Source organism: Eschscholzia californica, unplaced genomic scaffold (assembly GCF_041429995.1).
Source record: "Eschscholzia californica isolate CP2 unplaced genomic scaffold, dmEscCali1.0.p SCAF_1, whole genome shotgun sequence".
NCBI lineage: Eukaryota > Viridiplantae > Streptophyta > Magnoliopsida > Ranunculales > Papaveraceae > Eschscholzia > Eschscholzia californica.
The window spans coordinates 40,190,016-40,208,645 of NW_028238198.1; the positions used below are offsets into that span (position 1 = coordinate 40,190,016).

Consider the following 18,630-nt stretch of genomic DNA (forward strand, 5'->3'; position numbering starts at 1 on the left):
GCTTGTGTTGCCCTCATTTAGGTGTTATTAGGCAAGATAAGCTCAGCCCCAAGTCTTGTAAATGTATTTTCATTGGTTATAGTTCCTCTCACAAGGGCTATAAATGCTTAGACTTGGAATCTCAGAAGGTTTATATCTCAAGGAATGTAATTTTTTAGGAAACAACATTCCCTTTTGCTAATCCCATTACACTACAATTACATGTGGCTCCTACAGCTCAAATTGTTCTTGATGTTCCCATCATTGAGCACTCACCACAGCTTCGCACTTCAGTAGATGAACCATCTGCTCCTGAACCATGTCATAGAATGACTACAAGATTGAGAAATGGTATCTTTAGTCTAAATGTATTCCTGATTACATTTCTTACTTTTCTATCAGACATCGTTTGTCTCAGTCATTTCTCACTTAACTTCTCCATCATATGGAACCATCTACTTTCAAAGAAGCTTCTTCCAATCCCAAATGGGGCAATGTTATGAAAGAGGAGTTTCAAGCCTTGAAGAGAAATGGGACTTGATCTCTTGTTCCATCTGATCCTTCTATGAACCTATTAGGCTGCAAATGGGTGGTTAAAGTGAAGTACAAATCTGATGGCTCAGTGGAAAGGTATAAAGCCAGATTAGTTGCAAAAGGATATCATCAGAAAGATGGTTTGAATTCCTCTGAAACCTTTAGTCCTGTGGTTAAGGCTGCTACAATATGGATTGTTCTAAATGTGGTTATTTCAAATGGCTGGTTGATTCAACAGTTGGATGTATCTAATGCTTTCTTGCATGGAGTTCTTCAAGAGAATGTGTTTATGACTCAGCCTCAAGGTTTCATTGATATGAAATTCCCCTCTTATGTCTGCCATCTTCATAAGAGTCTCTATGGTTTGAAACAAGCTCCTAGAGCTTGGTTTCAGAGATTTCGGTCTTTCTTACTCACACTTAGTTTCAAGAGAAGTGCTCATGATCAATCTATGTTTGTTCAGCAAACTGAGCCTGCTGTGATGGTGTTACTTCCCTATATTGATGATATCATTTTAACTGGAAGTAGTGATTCTCTCATGATAACTCTTGTGGCTACACTCAGTAAAGAGTTTGCTATGAAAATGTTGGGTCCTCTCTATTTTTTTGGGTATTGAGGTGTCTAGGGCTGAATCTTTTGCTCTTTTCCTTACCCAAAAGAAATATGCTCTTGATTTGCTAGAAAAGGTTGATTTGCTCGATTCAAAACCAAGTTGCACTCTTGTGTTTGGTGGAAATAGACTCTCCAAGTTTGATGGAACTATTGTCTCTGATCCTTCTTTTTATAGAAGTATCATTGGTGGTCTTCAATACCTCACTATGACAAGACCTGACTTAGCCTATGCTGTGAATTATGCTGCTCAATATTCATGCGGAAACCTAAGTCTTCTCATGTTCAATTGATGAAGAAAATTCTTAGGTATGTCAAAGGGACAGTAGATTGTGGGATTATAATAACACCAGGAGATATTTGAAAGCTCAGAGGTTACTTTGATTCGGATTGGGCAGGTTCCTGATTCAAGGATGTCGACCAGTGGTTTTTGTGTTGTTTTTGGCCAGTCACTTGTCTCTTGGTACTCTAAGAAGCAACCAACAGTGGCAAATTCTTCCACTGAAGCTGAATACAAAGCTTTGTCCATCACTGCTGCTGAATTACTCTGGGTATCTTATCTTCTTATTGAGTTGAATTTGAAGATTTCTTCTCCCATGGTTGTGTATTGTGACAATTTGGGTGCTAAGAATATTGATGCAATTTGCCATGCTAAGATTAAACACATAGAAGTTGATTACCATTTTGTGAGGGATTTGTTGGCTTCAGGGAAGCTTGACATTCGACACATTCCTTCATTAGAGCAGCCAGCTGACTTGCTCACTAAGTGTCTTTCTAAGGATTTGTTCCTATCTCTATGAAGCAAGTTGATGGTCCTTCTCAACCCATCATCTTGAGTGGGCATGATAATGAATACACTAGAGTGTAATCTAAGTGTATGAAGACTAAAGCTAAAGGTAGAAGATGGTGTGACTGAAGAATCAAAATATAAGTATAAGAACACTTACTCTGGCGGTGTTTATAGCAAGAATAGAATAACAACCGTAACTAACAATCCTAACTAACTTTGTTAGTTATGGTTGTTATAACAGATTCTGTTATTCTTTCTCTCTCTCTCTCTCTAACTGAATTGTAAGAGCTATATAAGCTCGATGAATGTAATAAGATTCAGTAATCTTGATTTTGAGGATTAATGAAATATTCCTTCTCTCTAATTTCTATCATGTTTTGATTGCATTTATGGATCGTTGATAAACTCATAAACCTATAATAAAAAAAAAATCAAAATATTGAAATGAAGTTTGAATCGTTTGCGAAACAATCAAATACCCTAAATATTAATGATCAAATGAATAACACGATTCTTTGATTGTTAGGTTTCAGGTGTTGGTTGTTGAAGATCGAATTTTTTCGTTTTTTTGAAAAAATCAACAATCTATATCCTGTTTTTGGGTGGAGGGACTTGACTCTAAACAAGGTACAATTGTGGATTGAAGCGTAAAACACAAAAATGCTTACTTCTTAGGGCACGTGCTTTTCTGTTTTTTGCACCACGTGCCGTATTCCTATTCATTCGCTTTTGTGTCACTATGAAAGTGTCGCTCCAAACAACATTTCTCTTCTAAATGATTTTTTCTAATTCAACAAAAAAAAATGATTTTTTCTATTTTCTTAAATTTTATCAAAGCTTAACACAAATATTGAACTTACAAAAAGATGAATTATTAGAAAGTAACATTTGTCTAATGTGAAAAGAAAACCAACTACGTTATGTTTCTTAAATTTTTTTTATGAAAAGCTTCTTCCTTTCTTATTCAATAATGTTAGAACAGTAAATTGAAAGTTTATTGGTAAGAATATAGTTTTTTGGGTACATAAAGAGAGATCTGTACTATTTCAAAAATTTGTTACATCATTTTCTAAAGCATAATTTAACTAGACAATGAGTCGTGAAGTTAGAGGGTTTGGAACGGTAGTTATAATATTGTCATAGAAGTATTAGATACAATGCCAAATGTTTCCATTGTATAGTTAAATTGATATGTCTTGTTTAATAATTAAGTGATTTTTTTCGTATGATAATGTTTTATTAAAATAATATATTCGATACAATTATTTTCCCTAGGAAAGTAAAAGAAGTACAAATTTAATATGGTCAGTTTGATCGTCCAAATTTTAAAAAAATTATAATTTAAATAATTTTGAATTTGTTTTCCATTGAAATACGAAAAGATATTTTATCCTTCACTCCATAATACAAAAGGGTCTCGACTTTTTTTCGTACAGGATCGCTGGATTCTCAGCCACGTCACTGCAAATGACACGTGCACCTTCCCCACAACCAGTAGTGAAAAAAAGAGAAGATACATCTTCTAGAATCTCTTTAGCAAAGAGACAATTAGGATCACTTAAAAATGTTATTTTCTCCGAACAATCAATATAACCATGGCTTTGGCTAACATACAATTTACACGACTAAACTGTGGGTTCCACATATTAATTAAATATACCAAATTTAGGTTAAAAATGCCCGGTGTGGGGATAGTGGGATACTAGAGCTATCATCCCATTCCCAACTCCCTTGTTGGTTACTATATTCATTATTGGCCACACATGTACCTACTTTTTCATCTTTGTAGGAAAGGTGATCTAACACACACATGATCCACAAAAGTCCATTCCAGAGAGAGGAGAGAGAGAAAGAGAGAGGTGAGTGATGGTGTCGTCTTCGTCTCCAAAGAGTAGTAGTAAGAAAGCATGTTGTGGTAAGGTGGGATTGAAGAGAGGGCCATGGAGACCTGATGAAGATGAACTTTTAATAAATTGTATAAGAAGAGAAGGAGAAGGAAGGTGGCGTACCCTTCCTAAACGTGCTGGTCTTCTTCGATGTGGTAAGAGTTGTCGTCTTCGTTGGATGAATTATCTTCGACCTTCTGTTAAACGTGGTTCGATTACTTCTGATGAAGAAGATCTTATTCTTCGTCTTCATCGTCTCCTTGGCAACAGGTTAATATATATATATATTATATTACTTCTTCTCTTTCTTCTGCTCTTTCTAAGCGAACTCCAAAATTCTCACTCCAGCTAGAACTTTGTTTTCTTGTATGTATGCAGATGGTCTTTAATAGCTGGAAGAATCCCCGGACGGACGGATAACGAGATCAAGAACTACTGGAATACCCATATCAGCAAGAAACTGATAAGTCAAGGATTAGATCCAAGAACCCACAAGCCATTAAACAATATTAACCCTAACCCTTATCATCACCATGAATGCTTAGTATCATTTCCTTATACGGATGAACGTCATAGTAGTAGTAATAGACTACTACTAGTGTCACCTGAATTAAACCCTAACCCTAATTGTGTTACTGCTTCTATGTCTTCACATGAAATATTAGATACTAAGAGTGTTGATAACAGTGAGAACCAGCAGCATCTCATCAAAAGGGTTACAAGTACCCTAGATAACCAAGAGCAGGATTTGAACAATGATGGTGGGTTGATAATGGATTTCCCAAATATGGAAGAAGATGGCGACCGAATAAATAACAACACCGAAGATATATTTTCGTCTTTCTTGGATTCTTTGATCAATGAAGAGATATAGCTCATTCTGATGATTAGCAACAACAACCATCCAATATCAAACCTCCTTATCAACATGAGTAAATCTTCAATAGGTAAATGCTTTGGATTATGGCTCTCCAATGGAAGCATTAGATATTGTATTCCCATATATCTTCTTATGTTGATGTTTTCAGTGATCAAGTAGGATTGCTAGATGATAATGTCAAAATCATTTCTAGCTTTTCTTTGCCTTTTGGATTTAAAGAGACCTGAAAAGAGAAGTAGTTTAACATCAAAAGTAGGTTTTTAGTTATGATTGCATGCATATAAGTAATTGTTTAATTACCAAAGTTATATATGGTATTATATATTATGTTGTATTTGAAAAGACAATAATAGATTTTTTTTTTCTTAATGATTAGTTATCTTATGTTATATAGTTCATCTCAAACTAACAGTACCAACTAAATAATATATTGTCCCTTCTAGTTTTTCCTTCACTAGCTAGTCATGGTATCCCCAGCAAGAAATTCTATTCCTCCCTTCATTTGCTCCCTTCCCAAACCCTTCACCTGAAGTGGCAACTTCTCTTTCCTTCCCTAGCTATGTTTGGTATTACCATTAGAAATGTTGTTTCTCTGAAAAACCAACAATCTGGTCTTCCTGTTTTATTAAAAACAGGGATATACTTTAGACTGTCTTTCTGAAATAAATTCCGAGATAACTTTAAGTCTAAAAAATATTACTGTTTTTTGAAACAGATAAAAAAGAAAACTAATATAATTTTAAAACAGAAATTGATTAGAAGGTTAGAGAGAGAAAACCGAGTCGAGATGTCTCTTTCCTTAAGACAGTGAACACCCTGGTATTAGTACTAAAACCAGTCAGATGTTTGTCTCCCAGGATACAACGGCTATACCTTTCAGGATGACGACTAAGAGTACTTCGTTTTTCTGAAAGCGTACGAACTTCAAACAAGCAGTAAGAACCAGATGCAAGTGACTACTTAAACTCTAAATGCTCTTAACTTTGAATGCTAAAATTTTTCGTGTTTAGTTTGCTGGATTTTGTTTGGTATTTATAGAAGTATTGGTGACCCTTTAGACAGGTGCCTATAAACGAATGGATGCTTCCCAACAGACATATTTGACTGTTGGTTTTAGAGTGTCATCTTGACCGTCAGATCTCAACGGATCTATCAAGATCACGCGCCTTGAACGCCCACCGTTAGATAATCAACGGATCTATCTTAAGGGCGCCAATCATCCTGATCGTCGGATCAAATCTATGACCGTAAAATCAAAGATTTAAATCGCTCCTCACGACGATGAGTACGTGCGAAGTACAAAGTGCGTGTGGGCGCCTCTAAAGCGCCCATTCGCCCACACCAAGCGTGTGTGGTTTGCGTGGTACTGCAAACCACGAGAAACACCTTTCCATTTCAACCAACATACCATAAATATATGGAAGATTCTATATAAGTAAATAAAACATTTCCTCCATCATAAATGTGGTACTAACTCAAAACCCCGGTTTAGAGTTAATGGTACCCATACCTAACTAATTTTGTAATAACTCACTCATACGGAATCGGATTTGGACAAGATTTGAGTCTAAATTCAAGAGCTCGATGAGACGAATCCAACGAGACGTCTTTCTCGAGATTCTGATGAATATAGGTACATTAAAATAAGAAAAAATTGATCCAACTGCTTTTGAGCTATGTTAGAACTAAAAGTCGCGGAAGCTATCAAACCTATCCTAGAAATTGATCCGACTATGAAAATCAATCGAAAAGTTAAGCCAAAATTTAAATATGCGAACAGAATTAACGAGGTTCGGCTTTAAAGCCTACGTCCTCGGGCGAACAAGAAATCTTTATTGAAGGATAGATGAAGACGACTAACACAACCCGCAAGTTCGTCCCAAGATGGTACCGTATAGAAATTAACCTTCTTTACTAAATCTTCGACGACCGAGAAATTAAACACCGCTCAAAACTATGAACAGAAGATTTCTCTCACTTGCTCTCTCTCTCTTTAGCTCTCTCTAAAGAAGAGTTGTTGCTTGTGTTGATATGTTTAGTGGTGGCACTCAAAGCCCTATTTATAATTATTATAAGCCGACACTATGTCCCAATTTTGAGCAATTTCCAAATTGGAAATCCAACTTGGGTAAGGATTCACCAAACCGCCTACCAACTAAACCGCCTACGAACATTTCCAAAAAACCGCCACAAGCCTCAATTTGGAAACTGCCTTAATTGGAAAACCGCCTCTCACAAGCTAGGTAGCGATTCCAACAAGAAATACTATATGTTCTTCATAATTAAACATTCATCTATTTGGTAAGATATAAAATGTTTTTATGTCTAGCTATGTTTGATGTTCTTGCCCTTGTTATTTCCTTCAGTTAGTTTCAGACATTCAGTAGTGTATACATAGTTCATGAGGGTTATAATAAAAAGGTAAGAAGTGCTAGACATAGTACAAAATTAGATCAGTGAGTTGATCACTGACTCATTTAGAAGAAAGACCAGTTGGACGATCTTGGGATTCTCTCACCCCAAAAGCTAACTCAAGAGGTAAGTCTTTTTCACACTTATAAATTCACTCTTGCCCCTTCCACAACCAATGTGGGAGCATCCCAACAATCTCCCCCTCACACATCGCTCACGAGAGTGTCCAGAGCCTGGGCTATAGGTGTACGCTCAAGCTTGGTAAGTGTCGAGGCCCTTTGGGGGGCTCGTGGAGCCTTCACCAAGAACAAAACCCCGTACCTGTGTGAGGTGTCTAAAGCGAGGACAATATCGATAACAAACTATGGCTTGGGGTGTCACAAGTGGTATCAGAGCCGATGACGGCTCTTCGCTGAGGGTGGGGGTATGTGGTAGTCCCACATCGCTCACGAGAGTGTTCGGAACCTGGGCTATAGGTGTGCGCTCAAGCTTGGTAAGTGTCGAGGCCTTTTGGGGGGCTCATGGAGTCTTCGCCAAGAACAAAACCCCGTACCTGTGTGAGGTGTCTAAAACGGGAATAATATCGATAACTGCTAGGGCTTGGGGCGTCACATACACACACGGGTTTCGTGACCGTTACATGTAATGGTTACTCATGATGATAGGTCAAATACAACAAGATAATTTTGATATTCAAAAAATTGTTATTTGAGTCAGAATATTATACATATTAAGCAAAATAATGAATGTTTGTTTTTAAATAACTAAGAATGACATGTATATTATGTGTAGTTTTCACTTAGGTATGAAATAATATCTATAATCATGGATCATGTCATTTTCTTTATTTTCCCATCCAGAAAAACCCTTAACAAGAAAAAGATTTAGAATAACTAGATATTTTTTGGACAAGACTTGTAGCAGCAGTAGGTTTGTTTACTATCTTCTTCTTCATCATCTTCTTCTCCACCATCATCATCACCGGTAGCAGCACTACCAATTAAATATTACCTTCTTCTTTAGATCATAGTATGAACAACTTCAATTTCATTATCTAAGTCAACTAAATCATCACTCCCAAAAACTAATCCAAAGCAAGAGTAGACAAAAAAGAAACTCAAGTTCTCGCTTTGCTACGAAGAGTTATTTACATCATAATTATTAGTTTTGATGAGACACATACTAAAAATATTTAGAGCTTTAATGTTATTCCTTATAATATTATTAGTGACCATAAAAACTATGGTTTTGATGTTCGTCATGAATATTTAACGTTTTTTGTTCTTCGTTGTTTTTTTTTTTGGTTTGGATTTGCTCGCATTTGCGAACTCGAATTTCGCGAAACCTTCTTGCGAACTTTTGCAAATCCAGTTTGCAAAATTTGTAAACCCTGTTTGTTAAAATCACAAACCTATTTGGCATCTCCAAACTGATGTTATGAGATTTATAAACTCATTCTGCAAAACTGAACCGAGTGTACAAAATTTGCATTCAGTTTATAAAATTTGCAAATCCAAACTATAATGGGTTTAATGAACAAGGTTGACAATACCGATTCTAACCTATATATAATTTTGTAGTTATTTTTGTTTGATAATTTAACAAAAGAAAATGATAGGTCTAGTAAATAATTTTGTAGAGTTAAACCATAATGGTATTTAGCAATTTAAGATTCAACAAAACATTTCGTACATAAAACCGATAAACCAACTTTTCGTGTTGTTTAGCAATTTTATAAAAAAAAAAAAAAAAAAAAAAAAAAAAAAAAAGACAGTGGTGTCTAGCAAATAGCTTTGTGGAGCAATTATACAGCTTCGTTTAGCATTTGTCTATAAATATTTGATATTTTGCTCTAACTCTAATGTCCAAAAGGTAGGTCTTATTAGCATCATAAATCTAATATTAACACAAAATCTAAAATTTTCTAAATTTATGGATTCACCGAACAAATAATTTTTGCAAGGCACCGTTATTTTACTATAACTTTTATTGTTTGATTTCATCCGACCTAGTTTGTGTTGCATACAAAACAAATATGTTCTTCCACATGTCCACAGTCCACACATTCACTAAACAATTAACACAATAGTGATGCATTCATGTATTTGTACGAAGAATAATCAGAAATATAGACTTTTACCTATATTTTATAAAGTTTTGACATTAAACCCATTATATTTTTTACTTTGTGCATATCTCCCACCAAGCCTAAATATGTTGACCTAAATAACAATTATAAAATGATTTTTTTTTTTTTTTTTTTTTTTATCTGTTTCGATTATTATTTTAGTTTCAAATAATGAAAACCCCTTCTGCCTGAAGCGTGTTGAATGATGTCTCCACTAGTTATGTTATTGAGTACGTGACACTTCACAAACAAAGGGTATCTTTGCATCATAGGGAGTACCTAGTAGTGAGAAATAGTTGGTGGGATTTTCTTTTTGTTGAAGAAGTTGGTGGAATTAAGTGGTGACTTGTTTGGAGTGGGTTGAAAGAGTTTTGACTAGTGGACTCATCTTAAAAAAAAAACTCTTCAATGCAAAACTTAATTGAGATCTTAAGATGATGTGGAAGTCCTTAATTTTAAGATGTCTCGATTACGCACACTATTTTTATGACCAATAAAAAGTCTTTATCTTTCAATTACTGTTTTCCTATTAAATGTATTTATGAAATTATTAGGGTCATAAGTATGGATCGGTCACCCGATCCATAGACCCGCGCCAACCGACCCAGCCGAGCAAGATAAACCGGTCTCACCGGTTCCACCATGTAGAAGATTTCAGAAGACCCAATTGTATTTTAGATTAACATCACTTATATGTAATCCTTATGCTAAGATTTACCCTGATTGTATTACAGTAGCCTATAAATACTTGTAAACATTGTTGATAATATATACACAAGAGAACAATTAATCTCTAAACTCCTCTCTCTCTCTTATTGCTAAAGTCGTTTACTCTCTTGTTCGATTATAATCGAACTATCAAAGTGATAGTTCTCACATGGTATAAGAGCCACACCGTTTTTTTTAGAAAAACGATTTTCTCCTTTTCTTCATCATGACTACACCTCATGATTCTGGTTCGGATTATACTCCGACAATTCCTCCTCATTCTTCCGCGAAGTTTGACATTCATCACTCTGACTCGCCTACTACTGTTCTAATCACCCCACTTCTAAGTGGTGACAATTATGCTTCCTGGTCAAGAGGAATGAAAATGGCTTTACGAGCCAAAGACAAATTCAGTTTCGTTGATGGTTCAACTTCGAAACCAACCACTCCCATTGACTTACATGCATGGGAGAAGTGTAATGATCTAGTATCTAGCTGGTTGGTAAACTCGGTTGCCCCAGACATCCGTTAATCAATTCTCTACGATGAGTCTGCTGCTGATATATGGCAAAATTTATATGACAGATTTCATCAAACAAACGCACCCAAAATATTTCAGCTTAAACGTGCGATTTCATCAATGAAACAAGACGGTTCTGACGTCTCTACTTATTTCACTCATCTCAAATCCCACCAAGATGAGCTTCAATCTCTTCTTGCTATAGAACCATGTTTATGTGGTCACGGTAAAGCATTAATTGATCGATCCAATCAGGATCGAGCCATGGAGTTCCTTCAAGGACTCCATAATCGTTTTGCTTCAATCCGAAGTCAAATCCTCCTCATGGATCCCTTTCCATCGGTTCTCAAAATTCATAGCATGGTCAAACAGGAAGAGATCCAGCAAAATCTCACCAATTCGGAAGTGATAAACTCGGAAGCCGCCACACTAGCCATCGGTCAGTCCTCGGGTAGACGTTTTGACCGAACGGACCGTCAATATCTCCCCCCACGAATGAAACGAACTCGGCCGTATTGTGACAATTTTCATCAACACGGCCTTGTCCAAGCCACCTGCTACAAATTGTATGGGTACCCTCCACGTACCCGACAAAACCAACTCGCTGGCTCGGTCGTAATAAGCTCGGTCTCCGACCCTTCTCTTGTGGGGGTGTCCTCAGCAACCTCGATGACCCTGGACCAATATCATCATCTTGTCCGGTTATATGAACAAAACAATCCCACTGCAGGCACTCCTTCTACAAATTGCATGGGTACCCTCCACGTACCCGACAAAACCAACTCGCTGGCTCGGTCGTAATAAGCTCGGTCTCCGACCCTTCTCTTGTGGGGGTGTCCTCAGCAACCTCAATGACCCAGGACCAATATCATCATCTTGTCCGGTTATATGAACAAAACAATCCCACTGCAGGCACTCCTTCTACAGGCACCGCTAATCCAATTGTCAACCTAACAGGTATTAATACCACCTATACGTTTCCATGGGTGATTGACTCGGGAGCCGCTAAAAATATTTGCCCCACTCTCTCTTCTTTTTCTTCTTATACGGCGGCTCAACCACATTATTATGTCCGCCTCCCGGATGGTTCTAGGTATAAGGTTCCCCACGTTGGTTCCATATCCTTTACTAAGGATTTTTATCTACTTAATGTTCTCCATATACCGTCTTCTAAGTTTAATCTTATTTCGGTTTCTGAAACAACTAAGTTTCTTAATTGTGATGTTACTTTTAACTCGGTTTCTTGCGTCTTTGAGGATCCGTTGACAACAAGGACGGTTGGACTTGGTGATCCTCACGATGGACTTTACTACTTTTGCACGGAACCCAAAATTTTATCTTCCTCTGTTTCTAGTAGTCCGAGTACTTTTAATATTTGCCGTTGGCGACTTGGCCACCCGTCTTTTAATCGTCTTTCTTTTATTTCGTCTAGATACCCATGTATTAAGAGTCGATTAAAAAATAAAGTTTCGTGTGATGTTTGTCCAATTTCGAAACAACCTCATCTTTCTTTTTCTTCTAGTTCTTCTTCTTCTTCTCGACCTTTTGAATTAGTCCATGCCGATTTATGGGGTCCCTTTAATGTGACTTCCAATTCCGGTTGTCACTATTTCATTACATTAGTTGATGATTTTATTAGATGTACTTGGGTTTATTTAATGCACTCTAAATCGGAAACCTTTAAAGTTCTCTCTAAATTCATAAATTATACAATCAACAAATTTAACTCTAACATTACAAATCTACGTTCGGGTAATGGAGACCTTCTCTTTCACCAACTACAAACACTACGTTCCGATAATGGAACCGAATTCCTTTCTAATGAACTTCAAAATTTCTTCAATGATAAAGGAATCATACATCAAAAGAGTTGCGCCTACACACCTCAACAAAATGGGGTGGTAGAATGTAAACACCGACACATCCTAGATGTCGCTAGGGCTCTTCGTTTCCAAGCTCACTTACCACTCAAATTCTGGGGTGAATGCGTCCTCACGGCCGTATATTTAATTAACAAAATTCCTACTCCCATTCTTCATGGACGCTCTCCGCATGAAGTTCTTCTCGGGACTACTCCCTCCTTTGACCATCTTAGGGTTTTTGGGTGCCATAAGATGGATCGTCGAGCTAAGTCCGGGCATGTTCATCGGCTATCCTCATGCCCTAAAGGGTTACCGTATTTATGACTTACAAAGTCAAAAGATTTACACATCTAGGAACGTCACTTTTCAAGAGACTCGTTTCCCATTTCAACACTTTGATCGACAACCATTGTCCCCCCAACAACCGTTTATATCCCTTCCGGACGACGGTTCCTACGTCTTCCGTCAAACCCCAATTCTGGAGACGCCTCCTGGTTCGGTGTCCCCAGACAGGGACGTCTCTGTCCCAGCTCTCGAACAGCATTCGGTTGCCCCTCTGGAGGCACCTCTACCATCAGCTTCACTGGGTCATGACGAGCCCAGTTCCACAACCGAGAGTTCAAGTGGAGCCCCTCTAGAGGCACCACCATCAACTGACACGACCCTGATGGACAGTGATACCACTTTTGTTCCTGATTTGTCTATGGGCACACACCATACCTCCTCAACGGACCGTGACAGTCCACCCTCCACTAGTCGTCCAACCCGCAATCGTCGACCACCACCTCGTTTAGCGGATTACGATTGCAGTCACATTTCTTTGCTTTTCTCGAATAACCGTTCAACCGTCCCTTATCCACTAACGGATTTTTTATCGGTGTCCTCATTCTCCCCTTCTCATAAGATATTTTTGACTTCGGTTCTCTCACATTCTGAACCTACTTCTTTCAAATAGGCCATGACTTCACCTCATTGGAGGGAAGCCATGGCTTCCAAAATTAAAGCTCTTGAATCCAAACATACTTGGACCTTAACTCCTCTACCAGTTGGTAAGAAACCCATTGGTTGCAGATGGGTTTACAAAATCAAATTCAATGCTAACGGATCCATAGAGCGTTACAAAGCACGTCTAGTGGCAAAAGGTTATACTCAAATCGAAGGACTTGACTATACCGACACTTTCGCCCCTGTTGCAAAGTTGGTCACGGTTGGGGTCCTTCTCTCCATTGCAGCTCTCAAAGGCTGGTCGCTCCACCAGCTCGATGTCAACAATGTCTTCCTCCAAAGTGATCTGAATGAAGAGGTATTCATGAAACTACCACCTGGCTTTTTGCCTGAGGGGGAGACCCGTGTCTGTCGCCTCAATAAATCCCTTTACGGTCTCAAACAGGCATCTCGCCAGTGGTTTTCTAAATTTTCTTCTGTTCTTCTACAAAAAGGCTTTGTCCAATCACTTGCAGATTACTCTATCTTCACATATCAAAAAGGAACAACGTCGGTGTACGTCTTGGTATACGTCGACGACATTATCGTCACGAGAATAATGATATGGCAATCTCCTCCCTTAAATCATTTCTCCGTTCCTCTTTCTCCCTAAAGGATCTTGGACATCTCCAATACTTCTTGGGAATCGAAGTATCTAGATCCTCGAATGGCATATTTTTATGCCAACGCAAATACATTGTCGATATCCTAAAAGATTCTGGACTCACAGCTTCCAAAATTTCTCGTTTTCCTATGGATCAAAAATCCAAACTCAGCCCCACGGAAGGTTCACCCCTTTCAGATCCTACCGTGTATCGCCGCCTTATAGGTCGTCTAATTTACCTGAATGTTACTCGACCAAACATCACATTCGCGGTCAATAACATTAGTCAGTTCATGCAAGACCCTCGGATCCCTCATATGGATGTCGCACGTCTTGCGATGTCTCAAAGGTTCTATAGGAAAAGGAATCTTACTTTCCTCCTCAAGCCAACTTATCGTTTTCGGCTTCTGTGACTCTGATTGGGCTGGTTGTCCGACAACCAGGCGTTCTACAACAGGCTATCTCACCATGATTGGTTCTAGCCCACTCTCTTAGAAATCCAAGAAACAACATACTATCGCTCGCTCTTCCACATAAGCAGAATATAGAGCGCTTGCCACTCTCACCTGCAAACTCCAGTGGCTTAAATCTCTACTTCTTGATCTGGGAATAAATCACTCGTCTCCCATGCCTGTCCACTGTGACAATCGTGCTGCAATACACATTGCAGAAAACCCGGTGTTTCATGAATGCACCAAACACATGGAAATCGACTGCCATTTAGTCCGTGAAAAGATTAAAAGCAAGTTAATTTCTCCGCAATTTATTCCCTCCTCGGAACAACTAGCAGACATCTTTACGAAGCCACTCGATGTTGAAGCGTTCAAATCCATTATTGGCAAGTTGGGCATCATTGACATTCCTGCTCCAACTTGAGGGGGAGTATTAGGGTCATGAGTATGGATCGGTCACCCGATCCATAGACCCGCGCCAACCGACCCAGTCGGGCAAGATAAACCGGTCCCGCCGGTTCCACCATGTAGAAGATTCCAGAAGACCCAATTGTATTTTAGATTAACATCACTTATGTGTATCCTTACCCTAAGATTTACCCTGATTGTATTACAGTAGCCTATAAATACTTGTAAACATTGTTGATAATATATACACAAGAGAACAGTTAATCTCTAAACTCCTCTCTCTCTTTTATTGCTAAAGTCGTTTACTCTCTTGTTCGATTATAATCGAACTATCAAAGTGATAGTTCTCACAGAAATGTGTAAGTATTAGAGTTTTTCTGAGTATTGGATTGGAGAAAGACTTGAATTAGAGACACTCAGGGGCGGCCTAGGCCCAAAGCCACCAAAGCGGTTGCTTTGGGCCCCCACATCTTGATGAAAATTCAAGGCCCCCAAACGACAACTATGTAGCAGCTGAACGGTGAAATTACTAACTACGCACTTATCTCAGATGGCAAAGCTTATTTTCAAAACCCAGCAGGTCATGGGTTCAATCCCCATTGCCTTTTTTTTGTTGAAAATCCCCATTGTCTTCATATTCTTGCTTCTCTTGTATCTCAACTCATTTATTTCATCAATATCCTATTTAATTACTTATTTTGCTTCGTTTCTATCTCAACTCATTTATTTCATAAGTATCCTATTTAATTGCTTATTTTAATAAGTAGTTTTTGTTACTCATATGTTATTTTTTTACATGTTATATGTATATCAAGTTATATTATAAGTTCTTGTTGTGTCATACCATGTAATAAGTATTCTTTTTATTAGAGTATGTGATCTCTGCATTGCAGATTATATGCACTTACCAACTGGACTACCAGTTGTTGGCGTGTGCATCATTACTTGACATTTTATGTGATCAAAATATTTACATGATATTACCAAAATTATCTCTCTACCAAGAAAATTTACTCTTTTAACCCTAATTTTAAAAAGTTGTTATACCAATCGAACTAAAGTAATATAATGATCTCTCGTTCTTTTTATAAGAAATAAAGTGGTAAGTAAATTATATAATTTTTACAAGTATTTGAAAAGAATATTCATTTGATATTAAAATTGACACCAAATTTGTTTTTTTATGAAAACATTGTTTTAAAGTGGTTCAAACTTTTCTACAAAATTTGTTCATACAACCGAACAATAAAACCTAAAAATAAGTAGACTTTATTAATAAGAATAAGGTAACAAAATTGTACAAAAAAAAATTTAGTTCTTTAAAGGGCCCCAATTTCAGAGTTCGCTTTAGGCCCACTGCGATCTAGGGCCGGCCCGGGAGACACTCAATTTAACCATGTACTAAAGAGAATCTCAATTGAGACTTCTCACATAAGTCCATTAGATTTTGAGTTTTGCATTAGAGATGCACTTAGAATTAGACAATAGTTAAACAAATGGCCTAACACTAGAATATTTTAGGGGCACCCGTACATTCAAAGCCTATATTTTTCACATTTGGACCCTTTTTCACCATTCAACCCTATAACGACCACCATTCTCTGTATAGTGGGATCCTCCGGCAAGAAAGAGGTTTCATAGACATAGTCTTGGCTTGGGTTATCTCCCTACAAATTTCTAGATTATAGTTTCATATAGATCTTGGTGTTTTAGTGAATAGTGATAGAGGACTGATCAACTCATTGACGGACCGACCGTCTAATGTTAAGTTTCAAATTTAATGGACACTCTTTAGGAAGGTCCAAATGGGCTATGGTGAAAACAGTATGCTAGTAGGTCCTAAATGTCAATGGTAAAAAAGGGTTTACAAGGACTCATTTATATCAATAGTGAATTGATCACTGAATGCAAATGAAGATGATAAAGAAGTAGCAATGAACATCTGATTGATTTTTTTACATTTTTATTGTATGAATGGGGATTTTCTTACTAGAATTTTCTAATTTAATTCTCTCAAGCATTCCCCATATATTTTTAGCTGATTTTAGTGACACTGTCTCAGCCTACCCACTTGTTTTCTTCTCGAAGGCAACTAACATTTCAGTATTATTCGTAACCAGAAAGAAAGCTCTAAGCCTCTAACTATGAAGGAATTCAAGTGTGTGTGTGTGTGTGAGAGAGAGAGAGAGAGAGAGAGAGAGAGAGAGAGAGAGAGGGACTCACCAGAAAATGAAACCAAGTCAAGAGAGGCATCCTCATCTTTCATGTCAAAAGTCCTTTCGTAAAAGCAAGCCATTTGGTAATGGTGTTCTGTGATTATCAATTGTTTTATTGTTGCCTTGATTGAATAGTTGAACAACAACCTCTTTATTTTGGGTTATTCCTTGATTGGCTCCCTAAAGTTTTACAAGTTTTTGTTTTGCCCACTACGTTTCTTTAAATACCGAGATGACCCTCTTTTGTGTTTTTTGATGCATTGAGTAAAAGTCCAATTTAAACCCTCTAATTCTACCCTTTTTTTTCTTTTTTCTTCTTTGTTTCGGCTTTTTGGTAAAAAATTAAAGGTTTATTTCTCAAATAGCCCCCAACTTCGTGACCAGCTTCCTCCCTAGCTCCCTACTTTATCAAAAATACCCAGATGACCCCCTTTTTGAGTTACCGTTATAACTCCGTTAACCAGTCATATTTTCTCTCTCCTCCATCTCATCATCTCTCTCTGCCACCTCATCTTCTTCACCGGCGATGGTCGTTGACCGACCAATTTTCCGGCCGGCAACCTTCAAACCCTAAAAAAATATTCTCTTCTCTCCCTCTCTCTCTCTCCTGTTTTCTCTCTCTTCTTCTTTCTCTCTCCTATTTCTCTCTGTTCTAACTCTCTCTCTATAATGGTCGGCTAAGGGGGGAACCCTTCGTCGGCCATTATAGAGATAGATAGTGAGAAGAGAGGGGAAGAGAGAGAAAGAAGAAGAGAGAGAAAACATGAGAGAGGGAGGAAGAAGAAGAGGAAAAAAATTTAGGGTTTGAAGTTCGCTGGCCGAAAAATTGGTCGGCCGGCGACCTTCGGCGCTAAAGATGAGGTGGCGAGAAGATGAGGTGGCGAGGAGAGATGATGAGATGGAGGAGAGTGAAAATATGACTGGTTAACGGAGTTAAAACGGTAACTCAAAAAGGGGGTCATTTAGGTATTTTTGATAAAGTATGAGGCTAGGTAGGAAGCAGTTCACAAAGTTGGGAGCTATTTGGGAAATAACCCAAAATAAAAAGAAGATGAAGATAAAAAGTTAAAGAGAGAAGTAAAATGGACTAAAGCAGAATTATAGAAGGGAAAAGACAAAAAAGTAAAAATGGAAAATTTAATTTTGACTTTTTTGTCAATGCATCAAAAAACATAAAAGCCAGTCATCTCAATATTTAGCAAACTACGGGGACCACGGGTGACGCGTGACACTGGTCACCCTTTAGGGGGTCAATCGAAAAGTAACTCTTTTTTTCAGTCCCTTAGTCAAAGTTCAAATAATTAGGCAAATACCCTTAGACACTAATTTTACATTTGTTTGATGTTGTTGACTCTGTAGCTCTTTTTAATTTGGCTTAAGTCAACACGGGTCAAGGGGCATGACTAAATTTGAGAAGAAAAAGAGGGTTAGATTGAAACCCTAAATAGTTAGGTGACACATGTACTCAACCCTCCTCGAAAGTGATATGGAGGGTCTCCATGAGTAAATGCAAGGATTGGAGAGGACTAACCTAACAGATATTTGGTTGTTTTGGATTTTTGACTGGTAGATGGATGGACAGTGAAAATGTTAGGGCCTTAGGGGTAGCTACATTTTGACTAACCATGCCATTAGTTGTAGCAACCTTTCTATCCTCC

The 18,630-nt window shown here is 37.8% G+C and overlaps 1 protein-coding gene and 1 long non-coding RNA gene across 2 annotated transcripts; one reads left to right on the forward strand and one right to left on the reverse strand.

Moving 5' to 3' along the window:
* Window positions 1-3,460: 3,460 nt before the first annotated feature.
* Window positions 3,461-17,097, reverse strand: LOC147566796 (uncharacterized). Its single transcript, XR_015230565.1, has 2 exons — window positions 16,980-17,097; window positions 3,461-4,901 (listed from the first exon to the last, which is right to left on the reverse strand). It is a non-coding gene; the product is annotated as an uncharacterized LOC147566796 (long non-coding RNA).
* LOC147566797 (transcription repressor MYB5-like) lies at window positions 3,697-5,051 on the forward strand. Its single transcript, XM_086653348.1, has 2 exons — window positions 3,697-4,068; window positions 4,177-5,051. The coding sequence occupies exons 1-2, from the start codon at window positions 3,779-3,781 to the stop codon at window positions 4,670-4,672; spliced, it is 786 nt and encodes a 261-aa protein (XP_086509474.1). The 5' UTR covers window positions 3,697-3,778; the 3' UTR covers window positions 4,673-5,051.
* Window positions 17,098-18,630: the final 1,533 nt, after the last annotated feature.